Genomic DNA, 17,155 nt, shown 5'->3' on the forward strand with positions numbered 1-17,155 from the left:
GATGGTCATGATGCAATGCAGCGGCGTTGTTGGTGCCAGCGAAGAGGGCGGCGCCAGCTCGTCCTTGGCTGCATTCTCCATTGAGACGTCGTCAACCTCTGGCCGGCTGCCGGCTTGCCAGCCGGTAGCAATGGCAGCCATCTCTTTCTCTGCTCCGGTGACAGTTCATCCCAGAGAGCTTGGCGCGTGAGGAGGTGATGGTGGGAGTGGTGCGAAAAAGGAGAAAGGGACTGGAGGAGGATGAATGCGGCTATGTCGGGGCTGTAGTTTATATAGCAAGTGAATGACAATGACGGGTGGCAAAGGGATGGACGGGTGGCACCAGAATAGGTTCCTCGGCAACTGCACGACATTAATGTGGGCGACAGACGGACGAACAGATGGTCATGGTGTCGTTTCAATGCGGAGCAGCCGCGTGCACCGGGAAGCGATGCATCCGGCGCTCTCTCGGCCGGCGCCAGTGAGTGGTCGCGACCGCTCTGACCAGGCATGAGTGTGACACTGACGCTCTGAAGCGGCGCTGACCATTGTGGGCGGGAAGTGCGGGCTGGCGAGGGAGGGGGTTTGGGTGGGGCAGGGCGATTAGACGTAGGCGTGGCAGCGGTCTAGCCGCCCGCAAAGCCCTCCACGACTGTCTTCGGTTTATGGGAGAAAACACGCCCGTACCACTCGGCGGACCGATACAGGTCCGCATTGGATGGCACAACATGTCCGAATGGCACAGTCGAGGTGTGTGCGGGCGGCTTGAGAGTGGGCATCGGAGATGCCTTTACAGCATGCGGGCTCCAAACAACAGAAAGGAAGTACTATGTTCAAATCACTTATTACTACAAGACAGCAGCAGAGGCTTCATCGATTTAATTTTCTGGGAATAATTAACACATCATTGAGCGAGAATCTATAGTCTTCTCGTTGATATAATTTTCTCGGAATAATTAGTTCAGTAATGTGGTTGAACGTTATAATCTGTTGTCTTGCTCGATTGAATTGGCAATGGAATAATTAATACAGTAATGTGGTTGAGCAATGTTGTCTTGCTCGATTGAATTGGCAATGGAATAATTAATACAGTAATGTGGTTGAGCAATGAGTCACGGCCAGTGATTTCCCATCCACGACATCCGATCCATGACTGAACTCTCCGGCGCTCTTCTCAGGCCGTCCACGCAACCTGGGGTACGAAAAGTCAAGGTTGCTTCCAATACATGACTACTAGCCCTCGTTCCTCATACAAGTCTTCTTTTTGCGGAAAGTGGTCTCAAGTCGCGACTCCCTGCCTGAGTCAAATTCTACAAGGCTTTTTTCAATAAATGACCCATCCAGTATTATATTTGCGACAAGGTTTTTTTAATAAATGATCCATCTAGTATTATATATTTGCGACAAGGTTTTTTTTAATAAATGATCCATCTATACTAGTAGTATATATTTGCCCATGCCTGTGCGTCAATCGGGACAAAAGATGGAAGACTCTGAAAGAAATAGTGCAGGAGACTGGGAGTTGGAGGATTCCACCAGCGAAAAGCCGCCCTACAAGCTCCCGGCGAGGATATCCAGGATGCTTTACCCGTTCCAGCTCCAGGGGCTCAGATGGCTTTGGTTTCTGCACTGCAGGGGGACCGGTGGCATTCTCGGGGATGATATGGGGCTGGGGAAGACCATTCAGGTTGGGTCCCAAGCTAACTCATTTTGCATTCCCCTTCATTCCAATCTCAATCTCTAGTCTCAGTTGCAGTCGATTCGGTTCATTTGATTGCTTTTCTTCAGAATAATCTGATTGATTATAACTTTACCAGTTTTGTAGTATCGCAGGACTGTAACCATTGATTACGCCTACTTCGCCGCTTAAGCGTACTGCAATTTAATTATCTGGTAATGTTTACTTTTACCGTGCAGGTTTCTGCCTTCCTTGCCGGATTGTTCCATTCGGGTTTAATCAGGAGAGTGTTGGTTGTTGTTCCAAAGACACTTGTGACTCACTGGATCAGAGAACTTACACTTGTTGACCTCGAAAGCAACATCAGGGAGTAGGATATATGCACCACCTACCTATTCATATCATCTCTTTTGATCAGCGAGTAGGATAAACATATGCACCACTTACCTATTCAGGACTCATTGATTCTTTTTTTTTTCCATCTGTTTACAGCTGCTCTTGTCCCGACGTAAATGTTCGCAAGTCTGAGCTCCAGTACGCATTCAAGGTTCATTAAATTCCTTAGATAAAATTCCGCTGGTCATTTATATCCTGCCATTTTATCTAGTAACTGTTAAATTTGGTTGAACAGAGTTCCATTTAAAAGAATGCATATGATGTTTTTCCAAGATATTTTTATGAGTTGCATCTGATGTTTATTGTCTTCTACAGGAGGGTGGTGTCCTATTGACAACATATGACATTGTCTGGAAATATTACAACACGATAAGAGGTGACTTCTACCATGACGTCGGTGACGATGAGGAGGGGAACTTATGGAACTATGTTGTTCTCGACGAGGCACATTTAATCAAAAACCCCAAGACACAAAGATTCCAAAGAATATCTGAAATACCGTGTGTCCATCGGATTGCCATCAGTGGAACACCTATACAAAATAACTTGGAGGTACCACCTAAAAGACTCCTACTCTAATTTAATACCACTATATGCTTATGCTTAATATGCCCCCCCCTCCCCCCCAAATATTATTTTCCAATGCAAGTAATTAAATATGTGTATTCTCTTACAGGAAATGTGGGCTCTTTTCTATTTCTGTTGTCCGGAAGTCCTGGGTGATAGGGATGAGTAATTCACTTACTCTATTGTTATTCTCAAAATAAAAAACTTACTCTATTGTTTTCCTGCAATAATGATGTTCCTTTATTTATTTTGCATTGTCCACTACTATTTATTTATCTAAATTATGCATGACAGGTTTAGAGAAAGGTATGAAAATTATATCAATCGAGGAAATGAAAAGGATGCCACCAATCCAGAGAAGCACATAGGCTCAAACGTAGCCAAGGTGATTGTCTTTTTTTTTTTGTATTTGTGTCCAAGCGAAAGATGATACACAAGCCTTGTTTCTTGTTTTCTGTGTTTCTGTCCAAGAAATGACAAAAAACGCAGTGTTCAACATATTAGTACAGTAAGATCTCATGGTGTTCGATAAATTCCAACATGCACATTCACAGTACATTTCGTTATTACCATTTTATTCAGATATTTCAAGTTGGACATCAACTCAGTTTTGTATTACACATATTGCACATTCACAGTACATTAGCAAAGTAGTACATTCATCTCTGAAATTGACATGCGAACAAGCAATGTCTATAAACTGCATTAAAATTCCTTACTAACTTAACGTCCGCATTTAGTTGAAGCTATGAGATAGAAAGTCGTGCACTTATATCAAGCCATCTCAGCTTGCTACATTTCGTTCTAGAAATGTTATCTATTTTTCTGAATTATTATTTGAAACGGGTCATACTAAACCAGTCACACTTTCTGTTTTCTTGTTTGATACGTCACAGGAATTAAGAGAACTGATAAAGCCTTATTTCTTGCGTCGTATGAAAGATGAAGTGTACTTTGCTACTAGCTTGACAAATGAGAATACGCTTCCTAAGAAAAATGAGCTAATCATCTGGCTGAAATTAACAGATTACCAGGTACAAATTTTTGTGTCATTGATGAGAAACTGGTTGAGTAATTGGCAGATGACAATGTTTCAATTGCCTTCTTTGTGTGCAGAGGAAACTATATGAAGGTTTTCTGAACAGTCATATATTTAATAAAATGCGACCTCGCTTGCTGGACATCACTGTAAGTATCGGCTTAAAACCCATTTCTTCTCACTGATGTTGTTTACTGTCCACGAATATACCCATATTCGTACGAAAATATACCTTTCTACTGATGTTTTCTCTATCAGATTACACCCAAAAATTAAATGGAAAGAGCATATATTTATATCACAGGATGTGTTTGTTAATTATATGGCCTACTTTATAATTGCTTTTGATGTAAATGTTCTTTTTGTGAAATTCTGCTTGTTTCATTTTTGTTGTTGTTCTTCAACAGATATTGAAGAACATATGTGATCACCCAGACCCACTGATATTGAAAAAAGTTGCTGCTGAGGGCACCTTGGAAGGCATGGAAGATATGGATGGAAAATTAAATGGTCATGATATGGCGAGGCTCAAAAACATGGCCTTGAACGTTGCTGGTTATGATGATGATGCACTGCAAGTTGGCCAGCTGGAAGTCTCATGCAAATTATCTTTCATCATGTCCTTGTTGGTAAACATTCTTTGATGCATGCTCATATGAGTTGTCAGAAATGTACTCCATATTTGTTTATTTAAACTAAATGTGGCTAGTGCCTGATGTTGTAGAAAAATCTTCTTGAAGAGGGACATCATGTTCTAATTTTTTCTCAGACTCGCAAAATGCTAAACATTGTTCAGGTCAGTTCTTGTGAATATGTCAGTTATCATAATTTGCATGTAGCTCATGCTGTGTTTTGATATGCTGTAATAAAAAGCGGAGTTAATTTTATATATCATTTGTTGCTTTTGTTTATTAATATACATGATAAACAATGCTGATTGAGTGAATGGCAGATTTCTCTTAGTGTATATATATATTTTAAAACCAAAATTACAATTCGTTGGGATAAAAATGGTATGACAACATGACCCGTGGACTGTGGTGTTTGTCATCTTTGATCTTCTGCCATATTTCTTTTAGAAAAAAAGTATATCAAGTGCATAAAAGAACATAAACTAAATGTGGCTAAACCGCTAAAGTCATCTTTGGATCATTTGGAGGAAAATTGTTGTGCTCTTCAATTTAAATGTAATTCTGGATGAGTATGTCTATAATCATCATTTCTTAAATGTGGATGCTTACCTACATTCTGTGTTGTAACATTCGATTATTGCAACAGGAAGCTATATCATTAAAGGGCTACAGGTTTTTTCGCATCGATGGTACCACCAAGATTTCAGCAAGGGAAAGGATTGTGAAGGTTCTTGTTCCCATTTCACAATATTCTTATGCCGTGGTGTGCCATGGACTCAATTATATATGATATGTTGCTTTAATTTTATGCAATTGCATCTCCAGGGTTTCCAAGAGGATTTTGGAACTCAAATATTTTTACTGACTACCAAAGTCGGTGGTCTTGGACTTACACTCACCAAGGCAGATCGTGTCATAGTAGTTGGTCCTGATTGGAATCCAAGGTACCCCAACTTTCTTTTGGTTTTATGAGATACAAGTTCTTTTACTGCGTAACACAATCTTCTTTTTCAGTATTGACAATCAAAGTGTCGATCGTGCCTATCGAATAGGACAGACAAAAGATGTGATTGTATACCGCTTGATGACGGCTGGAACCATCGAAGAAAAGATATATAGAACGCAGGTTTGAATATGATCCGACATTTTTTACTCAGACATTATTTTTTATATGATATCTGAAGCTTGAAGTTCCTTGAGTTGAATAATTATTTTTTCCAGATTTTCAAGTGGGGTTTGTTTAGGACAGCGACTGAGCAGAAAGAACAAACACGCTACTTCAACCAGAGGGTAACATAGTGATCCTGATTACATTGTTGCTCATCATTCATGGATTGCATGATGTCCTACTAGATATAAACAATGGCTGATAATATCACATGTGTATGTATCTTCAGGACATTCAGGAGCTTCTCAGTCTGCCAGCACAAGGTTTCGATGTTTCCTCCACGCAGAAGCAATTGCAAACAGAGCATGAACAGCAGCTTGACATGTAAGACAATTGTTTTGTTCGACTAAATCTGATGATGTCAACAGTATTGCTTTTCGATGTTCCATACATATTTAACGTAAATATGAACTGAAACTAGTTTTAACCATCACCTACTATATTATCTGGGTAAACATACACATCAAAATCTCGAGGTCCCCCTTGGACTTCTTTAAACATTTTGACATGCAGATTTTTCGATAAAGGGTAGATTTTATTGGCTCAAATTGCAACATCGAAAGGATACAAACACAATGAGCACAGACCTAGCTTCTGCGTAGTTAGGATGCACACAATCAACACCAACACACGCATATAAAAAATACGCCTGCAAATAGCAAAGTCATATAAGACCAAAGCTATGCTTAGGCGAAGAAAAAAAACTCATATCAATCAGATCCGAGATAGGCAAACTACAATAATGACTATATCCACACCAACCATCTCATGACACCCCACAGACGATGATGTTCTTCAATAGCAATGCCTTCAGGAAGGGAGCGACGCTCAAGCGCCACCATCACCAGATCCAACCATCCAAGGCCAGAATCTAGGTTTTTACTCTAAAAAACCAGTCCGAGCATATCCGAGCAATCCCTTCAACAAGGTAACGACATAAAAATATTGCCATTACCAGGAATAACCAACACGGACGGACGTAGGCTTTCACCCCAGAACTCGAGACCGGGTGCTCAAGTAGCACCATGATTGACGTCACTTATGTGTTGTCGCCACCATTTTTCCACGATCATAGCAGCAACATATGATGCGTACTGCAGCCGCTACACAACCATCCCTCTGCGTCAAGCCATCGTCCATAGTTTGCATCTCCCCACCAAAGTCAACAACCGGGTCTAGAGCGAGGAACCCTCACAAAGACCTTTGTGTGGCCACCACAATCCACCCGAAGGACCAACACGGATGGCGAAAACACCACCGTCGACTACCAACTCCACGGAGAGAGCTCTGCCCCATGCCAGCCTGCCCAGGGGCCGACATGGTCGAAGCTGGAGAACGAAAGGGAGATCAACATGGCCCCCGCTCAGGCTAGACGTGGCGAGCGGTCTTTGCGGCCGCTCATGGCCCGTGAAGGACCGGACGGTACGGTCCCGGCCCGCTACAAAAATCGACCAGTCCGAGCTGTGTAATTAGGCCCGTTACAGCATCCGGCTCGGTCCGCTCGGTCGGACGGAAACATTTTTTTTTTTGCATTTGCTGAATCGCATGTACATGGCCCAGCCCATCCTAGCCTCCTAGGGTCGAGTTTTTGACCTAGCCCGCACGCACTAACACATCAGGCGCTTAAAAAAACGCACGCACGTACGCACCCGCGCCGCCGCCACCGTCGTCCAGCGCACAGCTCCTCGCCGACACGGCCATCGGCCTCCCCGCAACTAAGCGCCATGTCAAGAAGCTCCGCCATCATGAGATCTCCTTCCCCACGCAGCGAATCGGCCGGATTCGCTCGAAAGCCGTCGCCATCATCCTCCTTCCCCGACTCCGGCCGCCGTCTTTCGTCGTCGATTGCGTCGCCTTCGCTGCCTTCCAGGCCTCCCCGACGCCTCCGTTGGGTTCGCGGTGAGCCACCACCCCTTCCCCTCTGCTCCCCTTTCTGATCAGAGCCCTGAGCCCTCTCTCGTCGCGCCATGGTTACCACCTCGCCGCTGGAGGTGGTTGCTCGGTCCGTTGGTCCAGACCGAGCTTTTGGGTGTCCGGTGCGGTGCCCGAAAAGGGGACCTCCACGTGCTTCGGTCCGGTCCGCCGCCGGCCGGTCCTAACCTGGGTTCGGTCAGGGATCGGACCGTGTCCACCCTGAGCCCCCGCGAAGTGTAGCCGCCACTAGATCAGAAGCTCGCATCCGCCAGATCGGCGCCGCACTTCCCGATCCAGGGCGACGAGCACCAAGGCAAACAGTGTGATGAATTCACCAAACATTGCCTTGGAGCCACGCTGCGTGCATACGAGGCCGTCCGCGCATGATCCGAGCATCAGCGTCAGCCCTGATCTACCCTACTCGCTGCTAACCACCACCAAGAGCAGTCACCGCACTGCCCCGCCTGTCGCTGAAGTGAGCAGCCCACCGTGCGCGGCGCTCGGAGGAGCCATTAGCAACGAAGCTGCGATGTTCTCCGGACAGCACTCGCGCACCACCACCAGCAGCCCGGCCAAGACGAAACCAGCCTGGCGGCTACCTCTGACGGTGGCGCGGGGAGGCCCATGATGCTAGCCTCCGCACCTCCGCCGGTAGCAGCCGATGATGCTAGCCCATGTCCGCCTCAGGGGAGAACTAGCCCCACCACACCTTGGCCGGAGCCCTGCCATTGAAGCTTGCAGCCGAGTCCTCCAAAACAGCTGACGCTACCGCCGCAGCCCGGGCTTTGCCCGGCGATGCCTTCCGGCGGCGGCGAGGGGAGGCCCCCGGTGGCTGGATTTGGGCGCCCCGGTGCAGCTGCGGGAGCAGCACGGGAGCGAGTTTTCGGTCCTGCAGTTTCAGTTTTTCTGAAACAGAAATGGCGTATTAAACAGAAATCGAACATCTGCTAGTTTCGGATTGAATTTGCTAGCTGGTTAGGGAGCTTCTTGACATGATCCCTGATATATCAATAGTTCACTGACAATTCCATGTTAATTAATTTTGTTTCCCTGTGTTAATTAATTTTGTTTCCCTGGTCATAATATGTTTCCATGTACTGTATCTTCCGTCTAGGGATGAGTCACTGAGGGAGCACCTAGATTTTCTGGAGCAGCAAGGAATAGCCGGCGTGAGCCATCACAGCCTTCTGTTTTCGAAGACAGAAGTGCTGCCAACTTTGAATGAGAATGATCATGCACCGGCCAGGTCAGTAGTGTTTGTAACGCCCCATTTTTGGAGTGTTATTTTACTTTCTTCTTTTCCTCTTCAAAGAAAAGTTTTCAGGGCTATTTTTGCCTTTCTATTGTTTCTTTTATTTTGTGTGATATTCTAATTTAGTTCTTATACGAACTCTTTTTGATAAAGGACACTTTATTACTTAATGGTTTAAGCATTATACCTAGCCTCTACAAAACTGAGATGCACACAACCAAACCAAGTCCAAGCTAAAAAAACAAAAACAAAGGCGAAATACAAGAAAACATGAGTCTGTATGATGCCTAAACTGAAGGAGGGCCAATCGTAAGATCATGTTTCCATCCATGTTGGGTAAAACTATCCCTTGCCGTTTGCTACAAGCATGTACACGCCTAAACTGAAGGATTGTCCACATGTTGTAGAGACGACCATAAACAGAGCGTACCGGTACATCAGTAGATAACCTGCATAAGAGAACTTGTTTTTTTGTTGAAAATCTTATCATTTACATATCCAAAGCGACCAAATAACGACAAGCACTCCCATCCTGATAAGAATTCTAAACTTGTGATCGATCCCATGTAACGAGTTGTCAAAAATGTTAGCAACACTACATGGAGGATACATGCCAGAAGTTATTTGGATGATTGATCATATAGAACAAGCTAATTTACAATGGAAGAACAAGTGTTTTATTGTTTCGTCGTGATGACAAAAGACACATTGCATACTTCCATGCTAATTCCTCTTAATAAGGTTATCTTTAATAATAATGACTCCTCGACGAAGATACCACATAAAGATTTTATTCTTAAGCGGTATCTTCATCTTCCAGATCTTCTTCTTATTATTATCAACTGACACATCAGATTGGATCAACTCTCTATACATTGAATCTACCGAGAATTCACCACTCGTGTTTAGATTCCACCGAAATTCATCGATTCCACGTGATAAATGTACCATCGCGAGGCGATTTATCAAATCATTCCATGATGCAAGTTTGGGGTCTATTAAATCTTATCTGAACATCACATTCGGAGGATTCCAGAACCATGGCGATAGTATCACCCTTGTATTGAACAATATTATATAGAGCTGGATATTGTTCCCGGAAAGTGAAATTACTTAGCCACTTCTCCTCCCAGAATCTAATCTCCATGCCATTTTCACAGAGAAGGATCCATAGCAAAGAAAATATTTCTTCGTAGCCATTAGACCAGCCCATAGTGTGAGTCCCCAGGCTTCCAATATACTTGGGACACTGCTTTGAGCATACATGTTTTCTCCTTAGGAGGGTTTTCCATACGTCATCTTCCGTCAACAGCTTAAACAACCACGTACCGAGGAGGGCATTATTCTTAACCTCAACGTCATGAATACCCAGGTATCCCATAGGGAGGTTGAGTCTACTCCCCTGATACATGCAGACATCGCCTTCCCCGCTCCCTTTCCCTCAACCTCCTATGCTCACTATGCCGTGAGACGAGTTCACCGTTCATCTCGCTTCAGACTATATAAGGCGACTATCGGGGGAATTACCCACGGCTACACCCGGCAGTCCAAGACATGACCTGGCTAGACTAGAAGGCCCATGACCGGGTCATCCAGGGCGCCATATGGGCAGGGTCTCCTTGGGCTAGGAGCCTGGAAGGAATCCGGCTAGGAAGATCAAGACCTGGCCTATGAAGAGTGGACCCGACAAGACCCGGAGTCCCAACACCAGAAGGAGTCCACTTAACTTGCAAGACACAAAAGGTTTACAAGACTTAGAGTAGGACTCCAACTATGTGTAGAACCCGAAAACCTATTGTAAACCCCAAGGACCCGGCTATTATATAAAGTGGGTTCCTGGGGCGTCCAAAGGACAGGTTGAGAGACAACCAAGGCTAGAAGTTCTCGAGTCATTGGTAGCTATCCGAGATCATCATCATCAATATCAATCAAGCAGGAGTAGCCTTTTACCTCCCCCATGAGGAGCCAAACCTAGGTAACCCGTGTCTCTCGTTTCCTGATCAACCCCATCCAAGTCATCACCTAGCAGCGATGGCCTCACAACTTAGTCCTATCATGACTCGGCCAGCACGTCAAACGACGACCCTCACCATCACATCTATCTGCAGCAAATCAACATGGTGGATATAGAGGTGAGTGGCAGAAACTTAACTGACGGATAGATAGCAACGACTCTAATAGAGAACTGTTCTAACTCAACAAACTTTGGAGGAAGGGGAGGCATCTTATCCCAACTCTTTCAGCCTGTATGCGTGCCCCTGACCACACTGGATGTGCGCTCCTCCTCACTGCTGGATGGATGTTCCTGGCATGGTCTTCTGGCTTGTCGGAGCAACTAACCACCGGCGAGCACGGATCTGGCATGTACACCATCAGGTCACAGCAGAGAGGCGACGGAAAGCAGGTAGCGTCGATGAGCAGGAGGGTAGTGGAGAAGAGAAAGCCACTCAAGGTCAAAGGTCAAGCCCCCCCCCCCCCCGACATGGCATTAGTCGTCGTCGCACTCAAGTAGCTCCAGAACGCAAGTAAACTGCGGCCGCCGCCAGCAGATTCGTCAAGATGCGCGGGGGCAGTGGGGGAGACGCGGCCCCTGCCGAGGCTTGCGGCAGCGAGAGGTTGCAGGGAGCAGAGGGCAGAGCACACTATCGAGGAACATGGATCGATGTGTCAGTGCATTGGTGGATGTTAATCTTGTTTCCTTGAAGGTGATGAAGAAAAGAGGCGGCGAGATCTGTATCAATGGCTGCTGGCTGCCCGGTGCCCGCCACCGCTGCTCGTCAGGCAAACTCTTTGCCGCCGTCTGGTGGCGCCACACCATCACGAACTCCCGCCGGCGTTGAACGGCACAACAGCAGGACATGGACCTCGACGGTGCTGAGCGCTTCTTTGGAGGATCCGTGGATGTCGGCTTGTTCTTTCTAGTGAGATAGAGGAGGAGATAAGAACGTGTTGGTCAGCCCATTAACAAAGATGAACGTGTTTGAACTGGCATGGAATTCGGCCGAGGAAGGCGGCAGCGCTGCCGCCGGCGACGGGGGTGCGCCCACTCGTGCGTGGGGAGGGGATGAAGGGGATTGCATGTGATACATTTTCTAAGGACCGCGGGTTGAATATACAAACTACATGGATTTCCAGATCCACTTACAAAGGGACTACGGGTTGATTACTAAAAACCACAGGGACCTTTATGTAAAAAGGACGCGACGGTGAACCCGACAGACTCAATCCGTGCTTTATTATTAGGTAAAGACTTCTCCGATTCATAAATTGCTCATTTAAACTCCTTTTTGAGTGATTCTTTTTCTGTTAATTTTTATTTTTCATGTACTTTATAGTAGTATTTATTTTGTATATTTTCTGAGTACTTTTATGTGCTGTTTTGGATTTTATGTGGTCCTTTACCTTTTTGCTTTATAGAAAAAGGAGAAGGAAACCTTTTTGAAGATTTTCCAGAGTCACCTTCTACTTCTTTTGATCAAGGCAAGCATGTTTTGAACATTGGATATGGTGTTTGCATATGTGTTTGCTTTCCTAGGGTAGTAAGCATGACTAGGGTACGTATTTTCTGTTCTAAGCATGACTAGGGTATCTTCCATGACATGGCATCATTGCATATGAATATGAGTAGCCTGTGACCATATAAATTTTATGGTAAACTATGTTGATATGCGTCTTCTCCTATTATGTACCATATTATACTTGTGTGGGCTAACTTGCAAGTATGTCTTTTGTTCATAAATTATTACAAGTACATTCAACGTACTCACCCAGCTTGTTGATTTGGCCAGGTGCGGGTGTGGATGAACCTTCGGATGCTGGCTAGCGAGTCCGATGTGTAGGAGTATTCACAGTTAGTGGCTCCTGTGGCTTTGGAGTCTGCCTTGTTTCCCCTATATTGAGGCTTCCGATATGCATTAGATTAGTTAAGCTTATGCCTTAAAAGCTTGACTTGTATGCTATGGCTTGGTGTGTAAACCCAACTATACCACTGTCCCATGTTCACCAGCTATGTGTGTTGATGTTGCTTTGTAATAATGTTGGGCCTTCCGCCTCAACCTTGTGTGTTATTACCCTAAGTATTGTATTGTATTTCTGCATCAAGACTGTGCTTACTAGCTTATTTATATCCTTGGCTAGTAAGGTTTGGGTGGCTTCTGGTTTTTCTAATCCGGGCTTCATAACACCGGTTGATATCAGCATCTCTGTAGGTTCCCCATAACTCCAATCAACATCAGGTGCAGAAATCTGCCTTGTCAGCAGATCCACTCTATATACTCCAGGTGTTTCACCTAACGCCCTAGCAAGCTCTACAACATATTTGACCTGCAGGTTATGGAACCAGTTAGCTGAACTCAAGCATCAATGGCATATAGACCAACCTGTAAGTACTATGTAGGCAACTAGCAACAAGATAAACAACAAGCTAACCCACCAGGAATGCAAGAATTGTGTAGAGATATGAAGCTAACATCAAGCACGCAAACATGAAAATGAGGGAGACGCAAGTACCTAGCTACCTGTATCTGAATCATGCCCAAGCTCCATATTCTCGCCACGTATAAGACCATGAATGCTGCACAACGATAGAAGATGCCAAAATAAAATCATCCATGTAAACAATGTTCATGTAGTTCTAGAAAAATCAATAGCGACTCTTCCATGGGCTACTAACATTATGAAAACCTAAAATCAAGTCCAAGGGGCCCCATGACGAGGACGCGTGCATGTGCCATACAAACGGATGTGACGTCACTCCTCTTTGAGCTCCCTGTGCATGCTTAGGTGCAAAGGCAAGGACTATGAATGAGACTTGGCTACTATATCAATCCAGCGTGTAGTGGATATACTTTGTGCACATTGACAAAACCAGATCCATAGGTAGACACAACAAAATTGCAAGGCCCACGTGCATCTAAACCATTAAAATTTCATGGAAACCAATGACCTCTGCACAGTGGGTGTATTCATATCCACTAGATACCATCTACTCTTTCACGAATCGCTCTTTTGTGGATTGGAGCTCCACAGTATTTGGAGCAATCAGGTAACTATGTTTAAACAGTCATAAACTCATAATGCATTGACCTGTCACTCTGATCATTCCTACTTCACCAAAAGGTGTCTATTTGAAACCGCTATAACTGAACTTTCTAAAAGCAAACACATAGGATGTGATCAATATGATCCCTAGAACAAAATTAGAGCCATACCTTATTAGCACTATGTACAGTTTTTTATCTTTGTGCTGATTTGCCCAAACATCAATAGCATCAGTTGACCCTATCCTTGGCATGTGTCCCCTTGTACTCTCAGCGTGAATAGATGATTCATTAATATGTTCTCCTTTTTCTCCGTCAGATAGGTCCTCGGACAAATCAGCAGCAGCATCTCGACGGGCCTTCTCACACTCAAGATGTTTCTTCGATGAGCGGGAGGCTTCCTCTCCTTCAATCTGTATTAAATAATTCAAGATGGCAAATAATTAAACAACATGATGTAAAACTGGAATGTTGATACGTGACCTTTGGTGATTACATTAAAAGTCTGAGAACATAATTACTAGCTAAAGCAGTTAATTATTTCATTGAACACATAGCCGAGTGAAAGAACAAGATTATTCTCAAGACTGAAGGAGCATCAAAACCACAAAGGTCAAGCAACATATATGTGTATGGCAAGGCGCCCCCAGCGTCGAGGATGGCCTCCAGGTAGCTGTTGATCCCGTCGTTCCCCACCATCGCGGCGGACGCGCCCGCGCCCGCGCGCGCGCTCTCTCCGGCGCTCCCGGGCAGCGAGGCGAGATGCAATGGGGATTGGGAGGTGGGTGGGGCGGAGCGGAGCAGAGAGGGTTGTGGAAGGATTTGGATCGGTGGCGGTGCTAGCGAGTGGTGATGATGAGCATCAATGGGCTTGAGTTGAGCCTTCCCAAAGCAAAGCTGGCAAAGGGAGGGTGGGTGGGGGCGGGGTGGGGGTGGTGGACTCCGTTTCCGTAGGTTTCTTCTCCCGTTGCGTTAGCGTGCGGCACGTTGCGTCCTGGGGTGGACAGCTGTGTCCAAATCAAAGCATCTTCAACAGTAAGTCTCCTGGAATATTATAAACCCATTGTTATTGATTCCCAAAAAAACATTGTTATTGTTAAAGGGGGGAATTATTCCCCTCAACCGACGGATTTTTCAGCGCCAATCCACCGTCTCCCCAGGGCGCCACGTGCCCCCATATCACGACTCTCGTTTTTCATTTTACTAGCAAATAGCAAACATGGCCGTGCGTTGCGGCGGGAGAAAAACAATAGGCTGGAATCGGCTGGATGGGGGCGGAATCGACGTGTGGCGACCAGACCCGAAGGCGGCTGCGACGGCGGACCTCGAGCGTTGCAAACGACCAGCCAGAGCTTGGGGAACGGCGTTGTCGCGTGGCTAGAAGACGGATCCGATGACGGACGGGCGGCGGGATGCTGATTGGGACGCCGCCGAAATTGGGCGTGATGGTGGCGGAGCTTGAGGGCAAGCGGCGACACGAGATCGAGGTATGTCGGTGGGTAGCTTTGAGGGCAGACGGTGGGGTTGGAGGGGAGCGCATATCCCGCGATGGACGACTGAAATAGGGTGGCGGCGTCGTCAACTAGTCGCCGGAGTCTCCGAGCGGCGGGGTTGGGCAACGACGAGGCTTGGGTGGCTCGGTGGCCAGAATCGACTGGCGCAAATGCGGGATGGGCCCACGCGACGATGGTGAAACTTTACCGAGCAGGGTTAGGGTTGGCGCTTCGTTTCTTTTTGGTGTTTTTGGTAGCATGCAAGAGATAACCCAAATATGGGTCTTAGGTAGCAAAATTCAGGAAGCTGCCAAAAGCTTTTCGGTCTCATTCAAATTTATGTGTGCTTTTCCAGCCTTTTTGGGCTAAAAGTGTGAACAATATTTTTAAGTCTTGGTATTTTTTCATCTTTGCTTGATGGAGATGCTAGATCATCTTCAATAGCTGCCCTAATACTAGTTGAGAAACGGCTAGCCACAATTTTAGTTGGCGGTGCGTCATTTACAATCAACTTCGACATTGTTCTTTTTATAAATAATTATGTCGTTGGCATATTTCGTACGCCAGCTTTATGTCATTATTGCTGGCGTTGGAAATTGTGGGCACGCCATTTGTGTATCTATGTTTTTCTTTTCTTTTGGGCCGAACTTAGCTATGGCGTGGCCCTAACTTTACCCTCCTCCGACTCAGTCAAAAAACCTATACATCTCACCCTCTTTTATCCTTTTCACCGGTCTCTCGATCCGCCGCCGCTGCCACCTCCAGACCTCGCCTCTCCTCGCCGTCCGATAATATGCTTAGTGTAGAATCCAATGATATGCTTGTAGAATCTGATGATATATGTGAATAGAAGTGTAGGCTTGCTGCTTGATTGTGGATGACATGCTCATTTATCATAGTGTAGGGAAATCTGTATGATATGCTTACGAGAGTATGTGAGAGATTGTGGATGACATGCATTGTTGCGGTTGCGCACTCAAGGACCCTTGAAATTGAGAACATGCTCCTTTGCACGCTCCGCGTCTTCAAGGGCCGCCTGCATTATCGTCATCTTATTCGTGCAGTCGGACGAGTCATCGAACGACTCAACGTAGTGCTCGTATATGTACTCCAAATTAGAATCCATTGCTTGAAAGAAGAAGGGAAAACTCTTTTAGCTCTGACAATTCATCAAATAGTTGTCGAAGAAATTGTATGTGTAGGACACAATTCATACAAAGCTACTGTATGAATTGTGTCCTACAGTAGCACAATTGTTAGTGTTTTGGCTCATACTGTATACGAGCAACTGTGGAAGAAATATAATGGTTAATAGTAAAGCCAACTATTAGTTATAAGAAGCTATCATATCATCTACAACTAATCTATAGCCGGAATGTACAATAATCTATTTTAAATGTGTCTTACTGTATGAATTGTTGGTTCAACTTACAACCTCACAAATTGTCTTTGGGGCTCGTGCTGTAGCCGGCTACTATTCAAGAGTCCACTTCTCTTCTATCTTTTTTTCTTTCTCCTCCAACTAAGTAAAAATATAATATTTTAATTCTTACAAGCTGCTTATCTCATCTTATTATGCTTATCTCATCTTATTATGCTTACAAGCTGTACACACATCTCCGTCTCAGGAGGCGCGCCACGCCCGTGCCTCTAGTTTAATTCAAAGCCTACTGCTCGTCACCATAGAACATGCAAACAGAGGTTGACGTAAGGTGGTACTATTATGTTTATTTGCTATTGTATATACAGAAGCAGCGAGCGAACCCTGGTTGGTGCGAACCCGAACATTATCGATGTTATAAGAGTAATTTTAGCAGACCCCGCATCTCGCCGGCTCGCAAAACGCGTTTGCAGTTCGCGCAAAACGGCTTTTGCGGGCCGGCGCGGGCTGGCACAGATGCAGACCCCGTATAATGGACCCGTAAAAAGTATATTCACGGAATATGCTTCTTTACGGGTCGGCTTCTGCGGGTTCTGATCTGGCACAACTTCTCCCGG

The 17,155-nt window shown here is 45.4% G+C and overlaps 2 protein-coding genes across 2 annotated transcripts; both read left to right on the top strand.

The window, feature by feature from the left end:
- The first annotated feature begins 1,462 nt into the window (after positions 1-1,462).
- LOC123059804 (SNF2 domain-containing protein ENL1) lies at positions 1,463-5,787 on the top strand. Its single transcript, XM_044482310.1, has 15 exons — positions 1,463-1,666; positions 1,897-2,027; positions 2,150-2,204; positions 2,369-2,605; positions 2,730-2,785; positions 2,915-3,005; positions 3,517-3,654; positions 3,737-3,808; positions 4,067-4,288; positions 4,384-4,455; positions 4,938-5,054; positions 5,117-5,235; positions 5,306-5,417; positions 5,513-5,581; positions 5,689-5,787. Exons 1-15 carry the CDS (start codon positions 1,463-1,465, stop codon positions 5,785-5,787), a joined length of 1,794 nt encoding a protein of 597 aa, XP_044338245.1.
- Positions 5,788-6,701: 914 nt separating this feature from the next.
- On the top strand, positions 6,702-12,722 carry LOC123056589 (uncharacterized). Its single transcript, XM_044479938.1, has 4 exons — positions 6,702-6,881; positions 7,090-7,358; positions 8,488-8,619; positions 12,414-12,722. Exons 1-4 carry the CDS (start codon positions 6,702-6,704, stop codon positions 12,427-12,429), a joined length of 597 nt encoding a protein of 198 aa, XP_044335873.1. The 3' UTR covers positions 12,430-12,722.
- The last annotated feature ends 4,433 nt before the right edge of the window (positions 12,723-17,155 follow it).

Source organism: Triticum aestivum, chromosome 3A, assembly GCF_018294505.1.
Source record: "Triticum aestivum cultivar Chinese Spring chromosome 3A, IWGSC CS RefSeq v2.1, whole genome shotgun sequence".
NCBI lineage: Eukaryota > Viridiplantae > Streptophyta > Magnoliopsida > Poales > Poaceae > Triticum > Triticum aestivum.

What these genes read in the sequence shown, in the direction of transcription:
- LOC123059804 (XM_044482310.1), top strand. Translation starts at nt 1,463, where the DNA reads ATGGAAGACTCTGAAAGAAATAGTGCAGGAGACTGGGAGTTGGAGGAT. An exon ending in CTCGAAAGCAACATCAGGGA is followed by an intron (nt 2,028 to 2,149) that starts GTAGGATATATG and finishes ATCTGTTTACAG; the next exon opens with CTGCTCTTGTCCCGACGTAA. An exon ending in CTTTCATCATGTCCTTGTTG is followed by an intron (nt 4,289 to 4,383) that starts GTAAACATTCTT and finishes CTGATGTTGTAG; the next exon opens with AAAAATCTTCTTGAAGAGGG.
- LOC123056589 (XM_044479938.1), top strand. Translation starts at nt 6,702, where the DNA reads ATGGCGAAAACACCACCGTCGACTACCAACTCCACGGAGAGAGCTCTG. An exon ending in GGCCCGTGAAGGACCGGACG is followed by an intron (nt 6,882 to 7,089) that starts GTACGGTCCCGG and finishes GGCGCTTAAAAA; the next exon opens with AACGCACGCACGTACGCACC. An exon ending in ACGCCTCCGTTGGGTTCGCG is followed by an intron (nt 7,359 to 8,487) that starts GTGAGCCACCAC and finishes TCTTCCGTCTAG; the next exon opens with GGATGAGTCACTGAGGGAGC.